The 21992-nt window shown below is 34.7% G+C and overlaps 2 protein-coding genes across 2 annotated transcripts in view; one reads left to right on the forward strand and one right to left on the reverse strand.

Moving 5' to 3' along the window:
• Window positions 1-21992, forward strand: part of LOC131953671 (myosin-1) — a 43194-nt gene that overhangs the window by 5152 nt on the left and 16050 nt on the right. The window lies entirely within an intron of this gene.
• On the reverse strand, window positions 1641-19716 carry LOC131953670 (splicing factor U2AF 26 kDa subunit). The gene is made up of 8 exons (XM_059316976.1): window positions 19616-19716; window positions 5728-5815; window positions 5382-5448; window positions 4627-4703; window positions 4030-4101; window positions 3103-3236; window positions 2781-2885; window positions 1641-2359 (listed from the first exon to the last, which is right to left on the reverse strand). The coding sequence occupies exons 1-8, from the start codon at window positions 19657-19659 to the stop codon at window positions 2146-2148; spliced, it is 801 nt and encodes a 266-aa protein (XP_059172959.1). The 5' UTR covers window positions 19660-19716; the 3' UTR covers window positions 1641-2145.

The following is a 21992-nucleotide window of genomic DNA, read 5'->3' on the forward strand; positions in this document are numbered from 1 at the left end:
AACCATCGAACGTTAGTACGGTACAGTACAGTAAAATAAAGGTCCCTTTCAAACCTGACGGTCTACGGGGCAAGTAAAGTAGAGTTCACTTGAAATTTTCGGGGGGTGGGGGGGGGGCGGAGCTATGCCTGGAAGAAACTGGTGGTCAGCACTTTGACCAGCCGCCTTTACTTACGCTAACGTGAGTTAGGTACCCATCAGAGTTGGGTGGACTCAGTGACGGTCTACTGACTTCAACCCGGATTCGATCTCTTACTGCTAGGCCACTTCGGACCTTTATGTACAAAAGTACCTCAAAATCAGAGCCCATTTCTTTACACAGCTCACTGGAGAGTCGGTGCCTCAAAGCACTATTTCGCACATTGTTCACGCATTCTACTACAATTGATAATATCTCTGCCAGTTTTGGAGGCAAGGTTTGAGTTGCCAACGCATGCCTGTAAATAATACAATGCATAACAATGATGTAGATGCATCGGCTTTCATTAGCTCAACAAAACCTGAAATTCTACTATGCAGAACTGGAGTTCTTTCCAGGGAAAGATTACTGTCGTTTGAAGAAGTCATCAACAAGTTGTTTTTATTTCCACATCGGCTGTCTACGTTGTTGTATAGGCTTACAAAATTTGAAAAATCTTCCTTTATCACGTCATTTTTCACATAGCGCACAAATACAGCAAGCTAGCTTAGATTGGAAACGTTTGTAGTCTCGTCGAGTTCAAGCCTGAATTTTGTCAGTCTTGGAATTAGATCTGCAACTACTTGAGCCAAGATATCTTTGCTTATGTCCTCTATTATGTCGCTGAGGGCGTCATTTGATAGATGAATTTGGGATAATTTAATTTCAGCCGCTTTTCACAACTTGATATTCGCCATCTACAACACAGCTAGTTTATGAGTGTTGCACCAATGGTTGATTTGCCCTACTTTGAGATCAATTAGGCAGCTTCGTACGAAGCTGTGAGGATTTTGTTTTGTTGATGTGTACAAAGCCAAGAACAGACTAATTAGTCTTTTCATCAAATCTGTCTCTCTTCGCCTTTAATTCATCGAACGATGTGTTCTTGTATTTTCCATCTCAATGCTGCTTAAAAGCAAGACTTAGTTTCTCTAACTTTTCCTGTGCATTGACTAGCATTGCTCAACTTGGCGCTGCAAATCATGTAGTTAGGACGCTGACTCCCATCAAGTTCCGTTATACATGTGAATTCATATTGTACATAACTAAGTGAATTTAGCTGAAGAATAGCTCATTCCATTTATTAGCTAATAGTTATCTTTAAATTATTTTTTTAAAACGTTTAAGTAATTTGGTGCCAGTGGTCAAGGTTTAAAGGTACCAAGGGTCAAGGTCATGTATCTAGACCTGAATTCCAAAAACATCTGTCTCACTCTTGTCAGTGGTAGCAAAAAAAAAAAGTGGCAATTATTCATGCAATCATTCAACTAATTTCAGGTACTCATTAGAGCTGGATGGCTCATGGACATCAGATGACATCAAATCCTAGGAGGCAATTAATCATTTATTATCAATAAAAATAAAGAGAAAGGGGAACCCTAGCTTCAGTCTGTGTACAGTTCTTTCATAAAGTACTAGACCGACTTTACATAACAAAAATATTTAAGTAGACAATGAAAACTTCTGTTATCATCTTTATTGAACAAAAAAGGAACAAGATAAAATACAAACATACAAAAAACAATGTTTAGCTCAAGTTCATTAAAAATATTTTTTTGTACTTAACAAAAACATAAGACCCTAGTCAATGAAATTTTGATTTACAAAAGATGATTATGAAAAATAAAAAAATTTTTTTTTTTACCTTGAATAACAGGACTGACAATAATGGACAGTAAAGCATTTATCCATCAAAAATATCCATGTGGCAGGAATAACGAGCATTACATAAACATTTCAAAGTTTTCAAGCATTGTCCTTACAGATCAGCATACTACTATTAAATGGTATTCAGATATATACTAGTGATAATACATGGTAAAATTTCCAAATGTAATAATGAATATCCTTAATATTAACATTGAATTTTTAGAAGGAAATTTAATTTTTTTTTTCTTTAGAAAACTTCAGCATTCACTGAGCATTTTTATTGTATTTCTCTAATCCCTTTGATCTCGTACGCTGCATTAATATCTACCATGGCGATCTCTAGATCTGGACCGTCTGCGATCACGCCTATCATTCCGATCACCTCGATCGCCACCTCCTCTACCACCTCTGTCACGCTCAGGCCTGCCATTTTCACGATTAGGGTTGCGCTCCTCTCTGTCTCTGCTGCCCTTGGCCTCACGAGGTTCCCTGCGGCCACTGTTGCTTGTAGGTGGTGACCTGGACCGTGATCTGAAAATGTACAATTTTGTTTAACAACCATTTCATAAATGTGGAACAAAAAAGCTTGATGATTTAAAGCCTGATGATTTAAAGGCTCCAAAGTTTACAAACTATTTTGTATTTAAAGCTGTTAGTTGGAGAAAATAATAGAGCTCACTGGATTTTAAAATTACTCACTCAAGAGCTTTTTATCAAAATATAGGATTGTGATCATTCCAAAAGCATTTTTCACCATACTTAAATATAAAATTAGCTATAAATTTAATAAGTGAAAAGTATGTGCTCTTAAGGTTATAAAATGTTTATTTCAGTCATCATTGAATAATCAATATTTAAAAAAAAAAAAATTCTAAATTCTCACGAATGTCTCCATAAATATTAATTTTCTTAAACAAAGATAAAGTTAATTTAAAAACTAAAATATAATTACTTTCTGCCCTTCTTGCGGCCACTACGGCCATACAGCTCTCGTCTGAGTTCCCTTGAGATAGGCTTCAGATGCATAAAGTTACAAAACCCACCTCTTGTGCATTCCCTTGAAAATAAAATCAAATAATGGCATGTAAAAAATAATTTTAACATTTAAAAACATCAATGTGAGCATTTTATCACCATTTTAAAACTTGGTAAAAATTGTCATGTACACACACAAAGATTTAAAATTCTACAACAATTTGCGACAAGGATTTTAAATGGTTATTGACTAAAATAAGCAGACGAGGAATAGTTTAAAAATCATCCAGTCAACTCACCCCATTTCATACTGCCTACAGCAAGCCTCTCTAAAGTCTGTGACTGGAGAAAGCTCACAGTGAATTGGTCTCTGGTTGAACCAGCGGTTGTTGAGCTCACCTACTGCCTTTTCTGCATCCTCTTCTTTGTGGAACTTGAAAAAAATTATCATTATGAAAACTGTTAGGACACTGCAAAATTTAAATTACTTTTTCACCATGTCACATGTCATGGTGCAAATATTTTGTTAAAGACTCAACCAGCTCTTGCTTTGAGTCTTCAATTTGGCACCGAGCTGCTTTTCACGTTTTGTTAGTCAATTTATTTTTCTAAATGAGAAAATCTACTGCTGTGGACTAACAAAGATTTAAAAAAAAAAAAAAAACCACTTGTAAGCCAAAAAATACATACTGAACAAAGACATTAAATATAAGTTACTTTATGACAATATATGTTAACCCAAATATAAAAAGAGCATGACTTCTGAAATATATAAGAATTGAGAAGTGGAGGTTGAAGGTATCATTAGCTGTACAAAGCAAAATTTCCCTAAAACAGATGCAAAAGACCTGTAGTTTCACAGATGGCATTTGGTGTTCAGTGGTCCAACCATCAGCATCTGATGCTGTGGTCACACAAATATTAGTGTTTATTTAAATATATTACCTGAAATCACACGGAAAAATAAAATAGATCATTGAAATACCTAACATTATATATAACTTTACATAGACACAAAACAAAACTACGCATTTCATAACATTTTTTAAATAGACACAAAACAAAACTACGCATTATTATACCTGAACTACCTTATATGTATTTCTCTATAGTAAGCTTTTTAAGAATACTTGACTGGTAGAAAAATTCTTCAGTAAGTCTCCTTTAGCCACAAACAGAAATGCTTTATATTGATTTTTTAAAAACCAAAACAGGTGAATACTTACACGAACATAGACATTACCAACAAGATGGTCCCCCAAATTGTCACAGACATTCATTTCCTCTATCTCTCCATACTAGAAAAAATTTAAACAATTATAATAAGTTTTAAATGCAAAAATTTTATAACTGTTTAAAAACAAATACAGATCTATATAATTATACAGATGGAGAATATGATAGACAAACTGCTTTACACATCTTTATTAGGTCATCTTGTGCATAACCTGTCCATTACATATTACTAACTCTAAAGGATATTCAAAATCTGTTCTTCATTACAGCTCTAAGATTAGCTTTAATAAAATCACTTGATATCAAACTGTTTTAAACAGAATATCCGTTGTGTATTTTTGGGGTAGAAACACATTTTAAAGTAAAGATAGAATAAAGACTGTAGCATGAAGGTGTGTTGTCAAAAATAAACATAGGAATAAAGCCCTAAATCAGACCTGCTTAAAAATTATTACAATTATTACAACATTACAATTTTCAATAATAATGAACATATTGATATACAGTAACACTTATGCTGTATTTGAGCAAGATCACACAAAGCGAACCAATCAACTCAATCAAAATGCACTGAGATGTCTGAATACCTTGTCTTCCAATTCAACAAAAATTTCCTCAAAAAACTCATCATACTCTTGTTGTGCTTGAACATCATCCAACATAACTAAAAGGAAAAAATAGTCAGCATTTCAATTACTATACTAAAACACTTTTTAAACCCTTTAACTCCTAATATTGCTAAACGCTGCCTCTAATCCTAATGCTAAATGTCGCTTTTTATATCAAGTCATTCCGCTGCTAATTCTATTTTTATGGCTATTTATTATAAATATTCTCCAGTTAAAAGAAACAAAAAAAAAAAAAAAACTTCCTACCAGTAATTTTAACAATCAAAATTGCGCATGATTTAGATTTAAAAAAACTGGCAGAATTTTGCAGTAGTGTAATAATTTTGATGTTCAGTTACAGAAACCTTTGAACTAAGTGATGGGGACACATGTAACTTACATGAAAATAATTGATAGTAGTGGTAATATTGCTGATTAAAAATGTATTTACTGTGAATTTCTTAAAAGACCCACCCTATATTTAGGTTACATTTTAAACAGTACTACCCCTTTCCTTAGGATCGGGGAGTATGAAATAGACCGCAGTATAGGAGCCATAAGGTTAAAAAGTGGCATTTGGTAACTTAGTAGGAAAATAAATCTAAACATGGCTTCTGGATATTTTTTAACTAATAAGCTAATCAAAATGCGTAACCTCAAGAAATAAAAATTGTTGTTGTTTTTAAATTACAACATTTTTACAATAAATATTGAAAAATTGTGCATAGACTCACTATGAGATCCATCAGCAGTTAGGGCAGCATTTTGTGGATTTAAGTAGAGATTTTGAAGTAGGATTGTCTGAAAATGAGATTAGTTTTCAATGTAGTTCAGAGCACTTATATTTAATATAACAAAATTGGAAAAATAAAATTATAGCTGTTGTTATAATTATTTTTATCTAGAAAACTCTATTATCTAAATGGAATACTATAAAAAACTAACTTAATTCTTGTTTTAAAATGATTTCACATTTCTATTTTTTTTATCTTTAGATGTTTGATGTAAACAGAATAAGAGCAGGCATACAAAGTACTGTGATTGTAAAGCATAATCAAACTGTTTAAACATTTTTTTTACCTGACTGAAGGTAGGTCTGTTATGTAAACGAGAGCATCGGTCACCATGACGACAGGCTCCAATTTTAAAGTAAAATGAACAATTTACTCTGAAAAATACAAATAAATCAGTAGGTGTTGTATATAGTATGGATAAATTATTGCTTTTATTATTGGCAACATTAAACCACAGGACTACTTTTTGTGACAATATTAAATATATAGGCCTAACTGAAAAATATATCAGATTGATATCAAATTAAATTACGTATAAATGAACATAGGAAGGGGTAAAATAAAGTAAATTTTTACAAAAAGGAACAATGTTTAATTAACCATTTGGACAGAAGTTGTTGAATCATCAAAACGAGAAAATTTTGGGTGTGGTAAAAATTGGGACATCAGATTTATTGGACTTGACATGTTTGCGGCTACATATATGTAGCACAATAGTACAAAATAGTGTATTTGTTATACCTGTCTTGCTAATGCCAATAGTAACCCTTTCTATAACCCCACCTCTATTCCTACCATACACCTAACCCTAATTTCTAACCATAAAACTAGACTGAAGATTACAATACTACTAACAGGCCTACCAATCAGACGAAGGCCGAATGAAAAATAACACATGATCAGCTATTTTCGCATGTGACATTTCTCGCATTTTACCGCCTCACCATTTCGCTTTATGTATTGTTATTGTGAATTAATATTATTTATGTATTGTTATTGTGAATTAATATTATTTATGTATTGTTATTGTGAATTAATATTATTTATGTATTGTTATTGTGAATTAATATTATTTATGTATTGTTATTGTGAATTAATATTATCTATGTATTGTTATTGTGAATTAATATTATTATTATTACAGGCAAACTTGGAGGAAAAAAACAATATGGTGTCAACACTGGTGGCATGACTTCAGATGATTTTTGTCTTGGTTCCAGGGACCTTTAAGAATCTTTTAAAAATGTTCACCAAGAGTAATGTGGTATTTTTTTCACATAATAAAAACAAACTATAGCTGGCAGGGTTATATATACCAAAAGAGCATTTTAAAATTTGATTAAAGAATGAAGGCTACATTAAAAAGTTGGTTTCTTTAGAAATAGAAGAACTTTTAAAATATCAGCCTCAAGAATGCAAGAATGAACCGAATATTGTTGTAATATTAGGTTTATCAGTCGTTGAAAAATAAATAAAATAATGTGAGGCTCTTCTTTTTAAAACCGGCCAAGAAAATGACAACCAATTTTTTTTTAAAAACCATGTGACTGCTACTTGGGCATTGGCATCACTAGTGAGAAACTTTTGTGCATAGCTAAAAAGTCAAACCCGATGTGTGGCTTTCTGTAGCTTCAAACACAAGGGTGATAACACATGGTTGTACATGTAATGGTAAAGTGTGTTGTGTCATAGCTATGAGTGACAATAAATTTTTAAAAAGTAATTTAGTCTAAATTCTAAAACCCTCAAAATTAGTGCCTAATAGATTAAATATGGATGTCTATAATTCAGTGATCATGTTTAAATTGAAAATTGAGTAGATCTAAATTTTTGATTTAGCGAGAATATCTAGATTCTAGATAGGACTTGGGGCCTACAAAAAGACCTGCACAGGCGGCTAAGTTAAAAAATTAGGTAATCTATCGGTTTAGGTACATAAAATCGGCAGAGGCTAGTAATGTGAAAAGAAAGTGCCTCATAAATTTTATTAAATTTTAGTAATTATTTAACATTTTTTTTAGTAATTATTTAACATTTTAAGGAAGATTTATGTTTTGAAAATTACAAAAATGTTTCAACGTTTCATTCATGTACCTGTTTTTAAACAATTGTGTTAAAACTTTTCAGTAATAAATAAAGACTAGCGATGTTTTCACCAGATGCAAAAAAGCAGCCATCTTGTTTGAGGTTTTTTTTGGTAAACTTTTAGCAGGAGATTCAGGGGAAGCCACTCTATTTTACAAATGGCTGCTGTTTATATACAGGGTCCATAGCCAAATCCCAAAAGAAAATTCAAGGGTTTTTCATGGTTTTCAAGGTGACTTAAATTAGGGGGGAATTTCAAGGTAAAAACTACCACTAATGGGCATTACAATGAGGGTGATGTATGTCTTTTGCACGCACAATTTTTAAAATAATTTTGGTGTTATTACAAAATTATCTAAGTCAGGAGATTGTCTGAGAGTCCAGCATTATCCCTTTTGCAATCAGTATCTTTGGTGTCAAATGACACTCCTCCAACTTCTATTTTCAGAAAAACCTCTTTCAACACTGGCTTGACCATGTGACAGAAGCAATAGATCTCTAACAATTTTCCAAATGTTCACATAAGAAATTTTTCTACCAAGCTGTTCTATGAAAAAACTGTTCAGCCTATCATGTGCTCTATTAAATTTAGATAGACAACTATTTAGAGTACATGTATCTATGAATGTTGAAAATTGAAACAGAACTTGGTCACACTCAGCTGATTTCAGTTTCCATTTGTTGACTAGGAAGTGAAGAATTCCCTTCATTTTTTTGGTGAACTGGCTCTATTTTAAAACGTTTGCATTAGGCTAAGTCTCTCACTAACGTAATGGAGATTTCAACAAAAAATTTGATGAAAATCAAATCAAAGTTGTCTTACAATCAGATTTGAAATTGAAAATTTGAAGCTCACTTGCTTTTTTTTATTTTTTTTAGAGACTTTATTAGAGAGTCAGCAACAAACCCAACTTCAATTGAATGACTTGTCAATGTCAAGTGCTAATCAGAATCAGGTCATTATACATAAAAGGAAGCATTGGTTCGTCTGTTTGATAGTCCTTTAAAAAGGACTCTGCAATATATTCCTTTAAAAAGGACTCTGCACACATATAGAAACAAAAAAAAACTAGCTATGCTTGTAGAAATTATCCTGCTTAATGTCATAAATGACCTCACGCTTTTTAAAAAGATTTTTACCTCCCCCCTCCCCTCCGTCACACATCACAAAAAGCCAGGCCCCGCTCTCTAAAATGACGTCACACCTCAGCCTATAACCCCCCCCCCTCATAACTGCAGTTGAATTTTTCTTAAAATACGATTTTTTCCCAAAATCTTGTCTGAACTCTGTCAAAATAGAGTATTTTAATCAATTCGTTTTACAATTTATTAAAACAGTTTTCTAAAATGCTAAAATTCGTTTTCTAACATTGCTTTTTAATAATGCAAAAGTGTGATGTCACACCATCTGACCCCCCCCCCCCCCATCCCCTCATCACACACCGTCACACGATTACGGATCCCCCCTCCCCCTACGAGTGTGACGTCATTTATGGACGACCCCAATGTCCCCACCTATGATATACATGATGACGTAAAGAAATATCGTGGAACTTTTAAGTTAGTTCATATCGCGGAATAACAGAATTAAGTTTTTTTTAAAAACAATTTCACAAGTAACTCCGCTAGTAATACTCATGTCAGAGATGTAGCCGCCCGACAAAGTGAAAAGCGGATTTTTTTTTACAAGCGGATGGGAGGGGCAGTGACAGCGGCAATTTTCTCAAACACGGTAATTCGAGGCTTCTTAAACATTTCAAGGACGTTTTACCACATTAAAAAGCAATTAGATCTAGACCCTGCTAGATGGTGTAACTAAATTATAGCAGACCTACATATTTTATTCAATGACCTAAAACGATGCAGATCTAGTTTTTGTTTTCGCTTAAATCTAGCAGTAAGCCCAATATTAAAGATAACAGTGGCGTAGGCAGGGGCGGGTGTTAGGGGGGGTCATAACCCCCCCATAGACCCCTCGGTATATAGAAAAAGTATGAGGGGGGTGCAAATCGAAAGTTTGAGGGGGGGGGGGGTGCAAATTGAAAGTTTGAGGGGGGGGGGGGTGCAAATCGAAAGTTTGTCCCCGGGTAAAAATTGGAACCCCCCCTTGAGACGATCCTGGCTACGCCACTGAAAGATAACCACGTTTAAATTAGATAAACAGCGTTTGTAGAACTGCCTTGACCGTGAGACACTACTGTGCTCGCGCGTGGTCTCGTGTCGTAGGTCTTACCGTCAGCGCGACCTTGAAGTGAGAGGTGGTAAAAAGTGTCCGTAAAGTTGAGTGAAAACAGCACAGTCATAGTCCTTCAAATTATTTTTCTTTTCTTTTGATAAATACAAAAAAAAAAAATTACGTCGGCGTAAAATCTTTCCTTTTTTTAAGAAGACAATCGGCGATGCTAATGAGCTGGTAAAGTTAGGATTTAGTTTTTTTTAATTACACAGCCTAGCGGTAGCCCATTGATGACGTCACGTAATTAATGCGAATTTTACCCCAAACTCTATCGTCATATATAACCAGACAGCCACGTCAAGAATGACATCAAAAGGTTCTGTCTACAGCCTCACCCATCTGATACAGCCAATGTGTATTTGGTCCATAGCGCACGTGAGATTGACGATTACGTCATTTGCTAATTGGTTTTTTTAACGAACGTGATAAATAGGCCTCTTGGCATTAGGAAATCTTGTTGGTTAATAGTTACAAATCTAGATCTAGATCCACCACTATAATTATTAATATACTGCGAGGTCACTGTAAGTTGAGATAGACCTAGAAGACCATCTAAAGTCGCAGTGACCGAAACGTCTGCTGACGTGGGGTACACAAAGAACCGTGACTGATCTAGGTTCGTAAAAACGTGTCTTCTCGCACATCTAAAACAACAGAACACAATAATTCTATAAATTATGTCTCGCTATTTACCCGTAATTCCGCAGCTACGTTTCGCCCTTTTGTGTTTTACCCACACCGAGAAAATTTTAATTTAAATAAATAGAAACCTACGCTCGCATAGTTCAGGCTATTTTTTTAAAATTTAAACCTAAGGCTTATTTTCTTGAAGAAAAAATATTACTTCTAGATGTAGGTTTAATTATAATCGAGATAATTTCCATGCGCGACCAGAATTTTAATGATTTAGGCCACATTCCAATTTTTTTTCTTTACGGACATCACCGATCAGGAGACAACAGATCACTCGCGGGGTCAATAAAGTTCACAATATAAATAGAGCCAACAACTGCCGAGATATTGTCGGGAAGGGATTAGGGGGGGGGGTCCGATTGTTATGATGGAAGATGGTTGAAACCATAGAAATTTAACACAAGAAAAAAAAAAAAGATCGACACTAAATCGATTTTGATGTTTACTGTGGGCTTTTGCGTAACATTTGCGAATTGCGGCCTAATTCCGCAACAGGGGTGTCAAAATCGAAAAATTACGGACAAAACCGTACAAGTAGGTAGGCCCTAACAGAAAACACTGAATCTAGATCTAGAATCTAGTAACTCGGTCGTAAACGGAGATACCCGAAAAACGATGCTAAATTTAGCCCTCGGCTATCGTTTACGTCACGATCTAGAATCTAGGTTAGGAAGAGCCTATGCAAAACGAAGGTCAGCGAAGGAGAGGGTTGGAAATAGTAGACTCCAAAATTAACGCAGACCCACGGCAAAAAAAAAAAAAAAAAGCCAGAAAAGGTTTAGATCCATCGCACGGTTTTCAAGGTTTACCTATAAAATTCAAGGGTTTTTGCTCATTTTTGGGGAAATTCAAGGGTTTTTCAATGCCTTGAGATGTTTTTTTTAATTCAAGGGTTTTTCAAGGATTCAAGGTCCGCTACGGACCCTGTATAATATACTTTTTATATAGCAAATATTGCTGGCAAACACTGCTGTTTAAAGTTACTGTCTGGCCAATATTGATATATTTGGTAGCGATACTCACTAATTTTAAATTTCGTTATTTTTCGATTTAAACATTACCAATGAAAACTAGAGATCAATCTCTAATCAATCAAATACTCAATTTGTTGATAATAAACTCATTTGGAGCTTAATTACTGATTTTTATTTATTGGCCACTCCCAGCATTGCAAGCAAAAAAATGCGTGACAACCATATGCATATCTGAAGAGAAGAACTCTGCAGGATTGACCTTGCAGCTGATTTGATTTTAGCAGAATATGCACAGTACATTTGATTTTATTACCACATTTCTATTCGTATGGACACTGTCTTCGTCAGAATAAAAATCACAAGATGGAATTAGATCTAGATCTATATTTTTTTAAATATTTGATTTCCTTTTTTTTAAATGGAAGGATGTTTAAAAAGGAAAACTAAACCCAGATTAATGAATTTGATGACAAATATGCGTCAATAAAATATGTTTAAGAATACAGAATAGATCGAAACTTTTTAAAGATATTCTATCCCATGCATGCTTTATTAATTAGTGTAAGTGTTTTAGCAATGCTTAATCAGGGCAATTTACAAAATTCTAGCGATGTCATTGTAAAATGAATCTAACCCTCCTCTCTCACTGGACTTGGGACAGGTGTGTTATTCACAAAGTTTCGCCGATGCTCAGTTTAAAATATTGTTAAGATTTGTAAGTATTTGATTTATTTTTTTAAAACTTAAAAACTGCAATAGCATTAAAATTGATCAAGTTAGCGAGAAATGCATTCTAAACAGCGTCACGGGCAGTTCGCATGACAGACATCTCACTCGCGTCGCTTTATCAAGCAGAAAATTTAGCCTATCAAATACAATTAATCAGGCCTATAAAATAAAAAAAAGGCCAATCGCATTAAAATGATCGCACGAGAGCGAAGATAGGCCCTGTGGGCAAATTACAAACATTGCCAGCCCGTCTGCGTTCTTTTGTCAACCAGAGAGAAAACTCACAGCACAGTGTGAGCATGCGCTAAATCTAGTCCAGGTACTTTGTTATCCCAAGTTATAATTAGCATTGTAGGTCTAGATTAATATACAGTTCACATTAAATGTATTTAATTAAGATGTGTGTCTATCTATTTGATTTTTCAAATGTCAGCGCATTAAAATTGATCACCCGAGAACGAGAATTAGGCCTATGCCTTCCAAACATTGACACAGACCAAGTGTGACACACGACTCGCTCGCTCTGGTTTGTCAGCGAGAGAGGCATCGCCCGCCACAGTGCGAGCACAGCACAAACATGTTCTAGTCCATGCATACTTGGTTTACTAAGTACTAATTAGTAATGTAAACTTAGACCCAACGCTAAAATCATTTAATTTATCAGGCCTCTAAAATCTTAATAATATTAACATTATTAAGCGTAATAAATGTATCAAAGAAGACCAGTGAAACTAATAATATAATTAGCCCAGTTAAAATTTATGAAAATATTAAGAACTGAGACAAATTAATTAAGCTATAACAAATTTGAAAAACAAATAATTAGGCCTAAATAAGCACACAAAGACCAACACTCACTACAAATTCCAGAGATAAACAAAAAATAAAAATAATAAAATAACAGATCTTTTTTTAAGGGCTTTTAGAGTCATAGTATAATCCAAAAGCCAGGTGAAATTACGCTAGCAAAATAAGCTGAAAAAGAGTGTCAAGTGAAAAGAAAACACAATTATATAAGCAGCGAGAGGATACTGCTGTACAGCTTCCGTAACAATAGCGACGACGTCACAATAAAAAATTACGTGCTTTCAGTGACCTTTTTGGGATGCAGATTTCTTAAAATGGATACATAATAATTACAATATTTGTTCACTAAACAATCAATCTAATAATACCCTACCTTACAGTGCCATTTCGACACCTTACAGACCATTATTTAAAGTTTTTAAACAACTCAAACTATACCCATGTTTACGTTTGACCTCATTGGTCGGAAGCAAATTTAAAAAAAAAATTCTGTTAAAAATAGCTTTGCCATCTTCAGATAGCTTAAAATACGCGAAAAAATGCCATTTTTCGCGTGATAATTTTTTTAAACTTAATGTTAAGGTGGTCTCTCGAACAAAACAAAAAAATTGCCCAATCGTAGGCCAAGGTGAGGTAGCCATGTTCTGGTTAGCAACCAAGGACGCTTTCAAGTTAATGAGCCTCGCTAATATTTAGCCATTGATTTTTGTTTACTAAGTGACTACTCGGAAGAAGATTTTTCTCCCCAACGCCTCCACTTAGTCTGCAAAAGATAGCTCTGCGCATGCGCAGTGACCTATGGCTAGGATTAGAGTTAGGATTAGTATTAGGGATCTGCGGTTGTAAACACACGCATGCGCAGTACCATCGAAAACATCGCCGCGATGGCCTAAGTCGTAGTTTCTCTCCATTGCGCATGCGTATCTTTTTCCGGCTAGCATCGGCCTTTTGTTTATTACTCAATTATCTATAATATTTGACACAAACATATCACTTCTACTAAAGCCTTAACACTTAACAATGAGGTAACTTTTTCTGACATAACTAGCCTTGGCCGATTTTAGCATTTTTTTTATGTAGGCCCTACCTAAAACGATAGATTAGCAAAAATTATTATATTTAAGTGTAACTTGCTTAATACTGATAATAGATAAAGTTGAATTCGATCTAGATCTAGGTATAGCTATGCCTTATCTATTAGCGATACTCACTAACTTGAAAGCGTCCTTGGTTGCTAACCAGAAAATGGCTACCACACCTTGGCCTACGATTGGGCAATTTTTTCTGCTTTGTTCGAGAGACCACCTTAACATTAATTTTAAAAATAATTATCACGCGAAAAATGGCGTTTTTTTTCGCGTATTTTAAGCTATCTGAAGATGACAAACCTATTTTTGGCAGACTTTTTTTTTTTAAATTTGCTTCCGACCAGGGAAGTCAAACGTAAACATGGGTATAGTTTGAGTTGTTTAAAAACTTTAAATAAAGGACTATTAGGTGTCTAAATGGCACTGTAAGGTAGGGTATTATTAGATTGATGGTTTAGTGAAAAAAAAATGCAAATATTATGTGCCGATTTTAAGAAATCGGCCTCCTAAAAAGGTCACTGAAAGCACGTGTTTTTTTATTGTGACGTCATCGCTATTGTTACGGAAGCTGTACAGTGTTATCCTCTCGCTGCTTATATAATTGTGTTTTCTTTTCACTTGACACTCTTTTCAGCTTATTTTGCTAGCGTAATTAGACTAATTAAGCCTAATTATGGATATTTCACTTTGCTTTTGGATTATACTATGACTCTAAAACCACAACGATCTGTTATTTTATTTTTTTTGTTGTTCCCTGGAATTAGATCTAGTAGTGAGCGTTGGTCTTTATGTGCTTATTTAGTAAAAATATTTAGGCCTAATTATTTGTTTTTAAATTTGTTATAGCTTAATTAATTTGTTTTACTTCTTATTGATTTTATAAATTTTAATTAGGCTAATTATAATATTATTTTCACTGGTCTTCGTTGATACATTTATTTAATATTAGGCTTAGTAAAGTTAATATTATTACGATTTTAGAGGCCTGATAGATAAATTAAATGATTTTAGCGTTGGGTCTAAGTTTACATTACTAATTAGTATTTAGTAAACCAAGTACGCATGGACTAGGACATGTATGTGTGTGCTGTGCCCGCGCTGTGGCGGGCGAAGCCTCTCTCGCTGACAAACCAGCGCGAGCGAGCGAGTCGTGTGTCACACTTGGTCTGTGTCGATGTTTGGAATGCATAGGCATATGCCTAATTCTCGCTCTCGGGTAATCAATTTTTATGCGCTGACATTTGAAAAATCAAATGACAAATAGACACACATCTTAATTAAATACATTTAATGTGAACTTTACAGGGTTCCCACGCAGCCGGGAATTTCGATGAATAGCCGGGAAATATCTTTAAAAACCGGCATATCTTGCTTCTCAGGGCTTTTTCCTTTCGGGTGTCGCGAGATTCGAACCTGGGTAAGTCCTATCCAATTGCTAGTCTCGCAGTGACTCGTGAACCCGTTAGGACGTATAAAACTTGTCTCGCCGGTTCTCGTGGTGCCTCTTTACCGTTGATCTGTTTTCCACCCATCACACATGCGTACATGGTACATCTATGCTAGCATAGGCTAGGGTTACCCATCATTGGCGTGACGTCATTTTTTTTTCATTGTTTTTTTTTTTACAGTTAGTTTAAAATTTAGTTTAGGCTACACGTGGGTTTTTTTTGGCTTATTTGAACTCGCCGTGTAGTCTAGAGATGGACCTACATAAACTGTATTATAAGGACTAGGATCGCACGCGAGTACAGTTTTGTTTAATATTGTTACCTATTTTAAGGATAACTGTTCTAGCAGAATATATAACTATTAGCCAGTGATACTGAATTTGGGAGAAACACAGATTTAAAAAAAAACACGAAATTTGCAAAAGCCAGCCTTTCTTGCGTTCATGAGAAAAAAATTAAAGGCTAGTGACGTCACCAACAATGTGAAATGCGTAGATGGTCAATTACAATTATTTCATGGAGTGGGGAGATAAAAAATTAACAACTGGAGTAAATAGGGCTTTCTTGAACTCACTGTGACCCCAAGTAGGCCCACGCGTTCATACCGCAAGGTGGTTGAGGGGGGGGGGGGGAGATAAAGTGACGTCATCAGCTATCTCAAATAGCAGTTGACGTATGCTATAGGCCTTCACAATGACCTCTCAACGTTGTCTAGTTGTGGGGAGGGGGGATGCCATACCGTCAAGGCTTTTGAAAAGCATACATAATGATGTATTTACTATTGTCTTAGTATGTGTCTGCTTGGCTTAGAAGTTGTTTTTTTTTTTAATTTTTTTTCTTTTTCAAAATACTATTTATTTTTAAAATGCCATAGGATCTAATTTCAGTTATTCCGGTTGATCTCATTTGGGTTCGTCCATAAATGACGTCACACTCGTAAGGGGGGGGGGGTCCGTAATTTTGTGACGGCTGACATTTTTAAAATCAAATAGACACACATCTTAATTAAATACATTTAATGTGAACTTTATATTAATCTAGACCTACAATACTAATTATAACTTGGGATAACCAAGTACTTGGACTAGATTTAGCGCATGCTCACACTGTGCTGTGAGTTTTCTCTCGCTGGTTGACAAAAGAACGCAGGCGGGCTAGCGATGTTTGTAATTTGCATATATCTTCGCTCACAGGCGATCATTTTAATGCGATTGGCCTCTTTTTATTTTATAGGCCTAATTAATTGTATTTGATAGGCTAACTTTTCTGGTTGACAAAACTAAGCGAGCGAGATGTCTGTCACGCGCACTGCCCGTGACGCTGTTTAGAATGTATTTCTCGCTAACTTAATGAATTTGAATGCTATTGCAGTGTTTTTTAAAATAAATCAAATACTTACAAATCTTTACATTTTAAACCGAGCATAGACAAAACTTTGTAAATAACACACCTGTCCCAAGTGAAGTGAGAGAAGAAGGTTAGATTAATTTTACAATGACATCGCAATATTTTATGAATTGCCCTAATTAAGCATTGCTAAAACACTTACACTAGTTAATAAAACATGCATGGGATTGAATATCTTTAAAAAGATTAGATCTATACTATATATTCTTGAACATGTTGTTCATTAATTTGAATTTAGTTTTCCTTTTTAAACACCCTTCCATTTAAAAAAAAATTAAATAAAAATATTTAAAAATTCTCTAGATCTAATTCCATTATGTGATTTTTTATTCTGACGAAGACAGTGTCCATACGAATAGAAATGTGGTAATAAAATCAAATGTACTGTGCATATTCTGCTAAAATCAAATCAGCTGCAAGGTCAACCCTGCAGAGTTCGTCTCTTCAGAAAAGTAATGGCGATCTGGTTGTCACGGATTATTTGGCTTGCAATGCTTGGAGTGGCCAATTAATAAAAATCAGTAATTAATAGTATTTCTCGCTAACTTGGAGGAGTGGTCGGTTGCTAACAACAATATGGCGCCCGGACCGGACGTTTGATTTCCGGCCAAATTCCAGAGACCTTCAACTAATTACATTTAAAAATGTTTACCACGCGCAAAATGGCGGGATTTCCGTGTCATAACAACAAACCATAAGTGGCAGGGTTAGATATGCCAGAAAAGCATTTTAAAATTTGGTTTGGAGAACGGAGGCTAAATTCAAAAGTCGGTCTCATTCAAATTAATAGAACTTCTAAAATATCAGCCCGGATGTCACAAAAATGAATTGGAGGTTGTAGAATTATTAGTTTTATCATTATATGAAGAAATAAATCAAATATTGCATGCGCTTTTTAAAATAAGACACGACTTTTGAATGACAACCAAATTTATTTATTTTTTTAAACCACGTGACCGCTATTTGATGATCACTAGTGGGGAACTCTGGGTACATGGCCACTTAAAAAGTCTAACCTATTTGTGGTTTTCTTTACGTTCAAGCTTAAGTAGAGTTGTCATGGAGAGGTGTGTTGGCCATGGCAGTGAGTTCAATAAATATTAAATTAAGTAATTTAGTTTAAAATGAACTAAAAACTTCAAAATTAGTGCCTAATGGATTAAATATGGATGTCTATCATTCAGTAGTCATGTTTAATTTGAAATTTGAGTAAATTCTAGATTTAGTAAGAAAAACTAGTAATTAAGCTCCAAATGAGTTTATTTTCAACAAATTAAGTATTTGATTGATTAGAGATTGATCTCTAGTTTCCATTGGTAATGTTTAAATCGAAAAATAACGAAATTTAAAATTAGTGAGTATCTCTATTATCTATTGATGAGCATTTGCCATTTTATTTGGCTTTGTTGGCCATTTGGGTTTGGGGGCATTGTAGGCCGTTCGATTCACAGCTTCCGGGTTTGTTGTTTTGAAGCCATCTCACGGCTCATGCGCTTACCAAAAATGGCGACCAGTTTCGCTTTCACTAATGGGTAGAGGGATAAAACTAATGATTACGAAGCCATCGTTAATTTTAGAAATCGGAACTATCCGTTTCTATTTAAGTCTATTAATTAAGAATTGTCGGATCTACTTTTGGCCTAATTTCTTTGTTTGTCTCGCAAGCGGCGCCTTAGTGAAAGTAGCTCTATATAATTCTCATCTTTCGAATCAAATAACTCTAAAATACCCCGTGTATAATAAACCAAACTATGTGTATATGAAACTTGAAAGTATCAATTTTACACACATTACAATTAACTAGTAATAACTTATGGTCGGAATGAGATGTGGTCCGTTCAAGTAATAATGCCATTTTATTATAATCTTTTTTGGTGAACACGAGGCGCGGGAAAATGTGTGCCGCGCAAGAATCCAATCATTTGGCTAGGTTTATGACTGTTTTTTTTATGTCACACCTAAAAATAGAATGTTTACGCTTTCTTCATTGATGATCGTTTTTATTATTTTTTAAACTGAAAGTAAGATTTTAGGTTTTGTAGCTTGGTATACTTACCCTTTATCAATTTTAAAAGCATAGCATGCTGATTGTGAACACATAGTCATAAGACACAGAAATAAAAAGTTACATGCGATGTGCCACACCCGGGTCACACCCCCTCAAGAAAACACGTGTTTATTAAGCTGTTTATCTCACTTTACAACAGTAATTAAAATTAATTGTCAAATTTTTATTACTTATTGGGTAATATTAAGCACATGTTTACTAATAGTTAAAAAGAAACATAAGTAAATTCTGTTTTAATGAAGGTCACGGGTCAAGTTTTTTTTCCTTCTTTCAAGTTCAGTGGAGGGTGCCACAGGCTGACCTGACTTTGGAATTTTTTTCAGTAATAATGACTTTGCACAGAAAGTTAAAATATGCTAAATTAGCTTAGTTTACTAGTATTCTAGCTATTATTAATACATTTTTAATAAAAAAAATCATTCTGTAATTCTCATCAAAAAGCCTAGGCATTGGCATTTTTTAGTTCGCGGCATCTGAGCGTGGTACTCACTCCAACCTGTTTCACTTCTGATTTTACAATGTAAGTTGCTTTTGTTAGGATACTTCTATTTATTTGTTTCCGCAGTTGATATAATAAGACAAGCAGGGGTGTTTTAAAAGTAATAATGGACATTTAAATAAGTTAAATAAGAAACTTACTTATCCTTTTCTGTGCCAAAAATCGATGCTAGATACTCCGCCATATTGTTTATCTGATTTAAAAGTAAACTCTAATTACCCGATTCCACCGCTTCCTAATATACTACTTAACGTAAACAGAATTAAGCAATAAAAATAAGGGAAAATTTAAAATAATTGTTACTTCGAGATATAAGGAGTTAAAATAAATGCAGAACTTTTCTGTTAAGCAAAAGAAGGGCTTCGATAAAGTTTAGAATTTCAGCAGGGCATTACATTATTTATCACGGTTTTCTTCTTCTTCTTCTAATTTAAATAGCCCCTGGGCCAATAGGCCTACTCTATTTAGTATTTATGAGTATTCATGAGTTCGGCGGTTAGTGATCAAGTTAAGAGAAATATAGTCAAACGAAAAAGTTAAAAAGAAAAAAGGGGATAATAAAAGCGGTCTAATAACAAGCTTTTATATAATTATGCATTTAAAAAGAGAAAAAAAAATTAACGCACCAATATTTAAATTACAATAAAGCCCGACTAAGTGGTACATGCAGATAATCGAACAAGGAAGCAAATTAAATAAAAGCTAGTAAAAAGCCACAATATTATCTGTTGAATACATTTACAAAAAAAATTGTTTTAAAAACAAGCTTTTATGTAATAATGCACTAAAAAGGATAAAAAATTACTTTCTTTAAATAAATAATAATACACTACTATTTAAAGAGCTAGAAAGAAAAGCGTGCGTCTCTTCCTAAATATAAGTAAAGGTATGCAATAGATAATATACTGTCTCATGCTTTTCTCTATATACGGTGTATATAAATAAAAATCGATTGCGGTTTGACAACGTTCATGCGATCGCCATGAAACTGGAGGACGAGTTGATGAAAATACTCTCTATTACGGAGAGTGATTAACGTACACTCAAGACTTTCATACACCACGCCCTGTGCGTGCTGAGCAGTAGTGTAGGTAAACCCGTGTCCCGACAAAAATGATCCATTAAATATAGTGCAGGTATTATTTACATTTAAATAACTCAGTTTTACAAAATCTGAATCCGCAGCCAAAGTTAAGAAAAAAGACGGCGACATAGCTTTTCTACAAACTGATTATACTGTTTTCTACAGCAATAGGATGACACCAAAATTAAAATTGTTACAGGGTAGTTAATAGTGACTGGTAAAAGCGGGGGGGGGGGGGGGGGGAGGAGCGCTTTTTCGCCATCATGTGTTTGTGTTTACGCCTGGTGTACACCACTGTGGCGGCGGACGCAGGTATCACGTGATTTAGGTCACGTGTTTGCAAGGACTCTATAAGAGGACATCCATTTATGACGGCACTCTACCTTGGCGATTTCAACCCACACCCCTCTCACCATCACACAACCAAAAAAAACTTAGACCACACCAGTGGCGTAGCCAGGATCGTCTCAAGGGGGGGGGGGGGGGTTCCAATTTTTACCCGGGGACAAACTTTCGATTTGCACCCCCCCCCTCAAACTTTCGATTTGCACCCCCCCTCAAACTTTCGATTTGCACCCCCCTCAAACTTTCGATTTGCACCCCCCCCCCCTCAAACTTTCGATTTGCACCCCCCCTCAAACTTTCGATTTGCACCCCCCCCCCCTCAAACTTTCGATTTGCACCCCCCTCATACTTTTTATATATACCGAGGGGTCTATGGGGGGGGTTATGACCCCCCCTAACCCCCCCCCCCCCTGCCTACGCCACTGGACCACACCCTAAAAAGCGCATCACACCTCAGCTTACTACAACCCCCTTAAAATTGCAGTTTAATTAATGTTTAAACACTCATTTATTTATTTTTCTAAAATAATGACTGCTCTCGGTTAACATACTAGTATAGGCGTATACTATTAATTTCTATTACAATTAACAGTTTTCTCAAACGCGAAATAACAATTCCACTTAAGTTTCTAACATTACTTTTTGTAAAATCTCGATATAGCGTCGGTTATTACGGAATTGTACAGCGGTAAAAAACAGTAAAACCATGGCGTAGTCAGTCGAGCCATTCAGGAAACCACCGAAACTACTGTAAACCATCATTTATTTACCGCCATATTACTCTTAATACATAATGTTTAAAAATGTGCATGGGTTGATTTTAGTTGCATTTTAAATACTGTTTAGCTAATTTTTTTTGTATTTCTAATTATTTTCAGTCTATGTGCTAATTATTGGGTAAAACTTTATTTTAGCGTCGGAAATTATCGGGTAATGTTAGTTGAGTTTCGGTAACTAAAGCTACGGTAAACTATGGTTTATTTGACCATTGAAATATAAATAAAGTGAAAGTCGATTGTAGTAAATTAATGTTTTAATTTTTTAAGTTTAATCGAGAAAAGGAAACAGGAATAAATATAATAGTAGAT

Source organism: Physella acuta, unplaced genomic scaffold (assembly GCF_028476545.2).
Source record: "Physella acuta isolate Inbredline_101_S28 unplaced genomic scaffold, ASM2847654v3 ptg000937l, whole genome shotgun sequence".
Lineage (NCBI taxonomy): Eukaryota > Metazoa > Mollusca > Gastropoda > Physidae > Physella > Physella acuta.

Bases quoted from the DNA above. Each gene is read 5' to 3' on its own strand.
- LOC131953670 (XM_059316976.1), bottom strand. From the start codon at position 19,659: ATGGCGGAGTATCTAGCATCGATTTTTGGCACAGAAAAGGATAA. The intron at 5,816-19,615 runs GTAAGTTTCTTA...TGTATTTTTCAG, and splicing joins TTTGGCACAGAAAAGGATAA to AGTAAATTGTTCATTTTACT. The intron at 5,449-5,727 runs GTAAAAAAAATG...TCTCATTTTCAG, and splicing joins ACAGACCTACCTTCAGTCAG to ACAATCCTACTTCAAAATCT.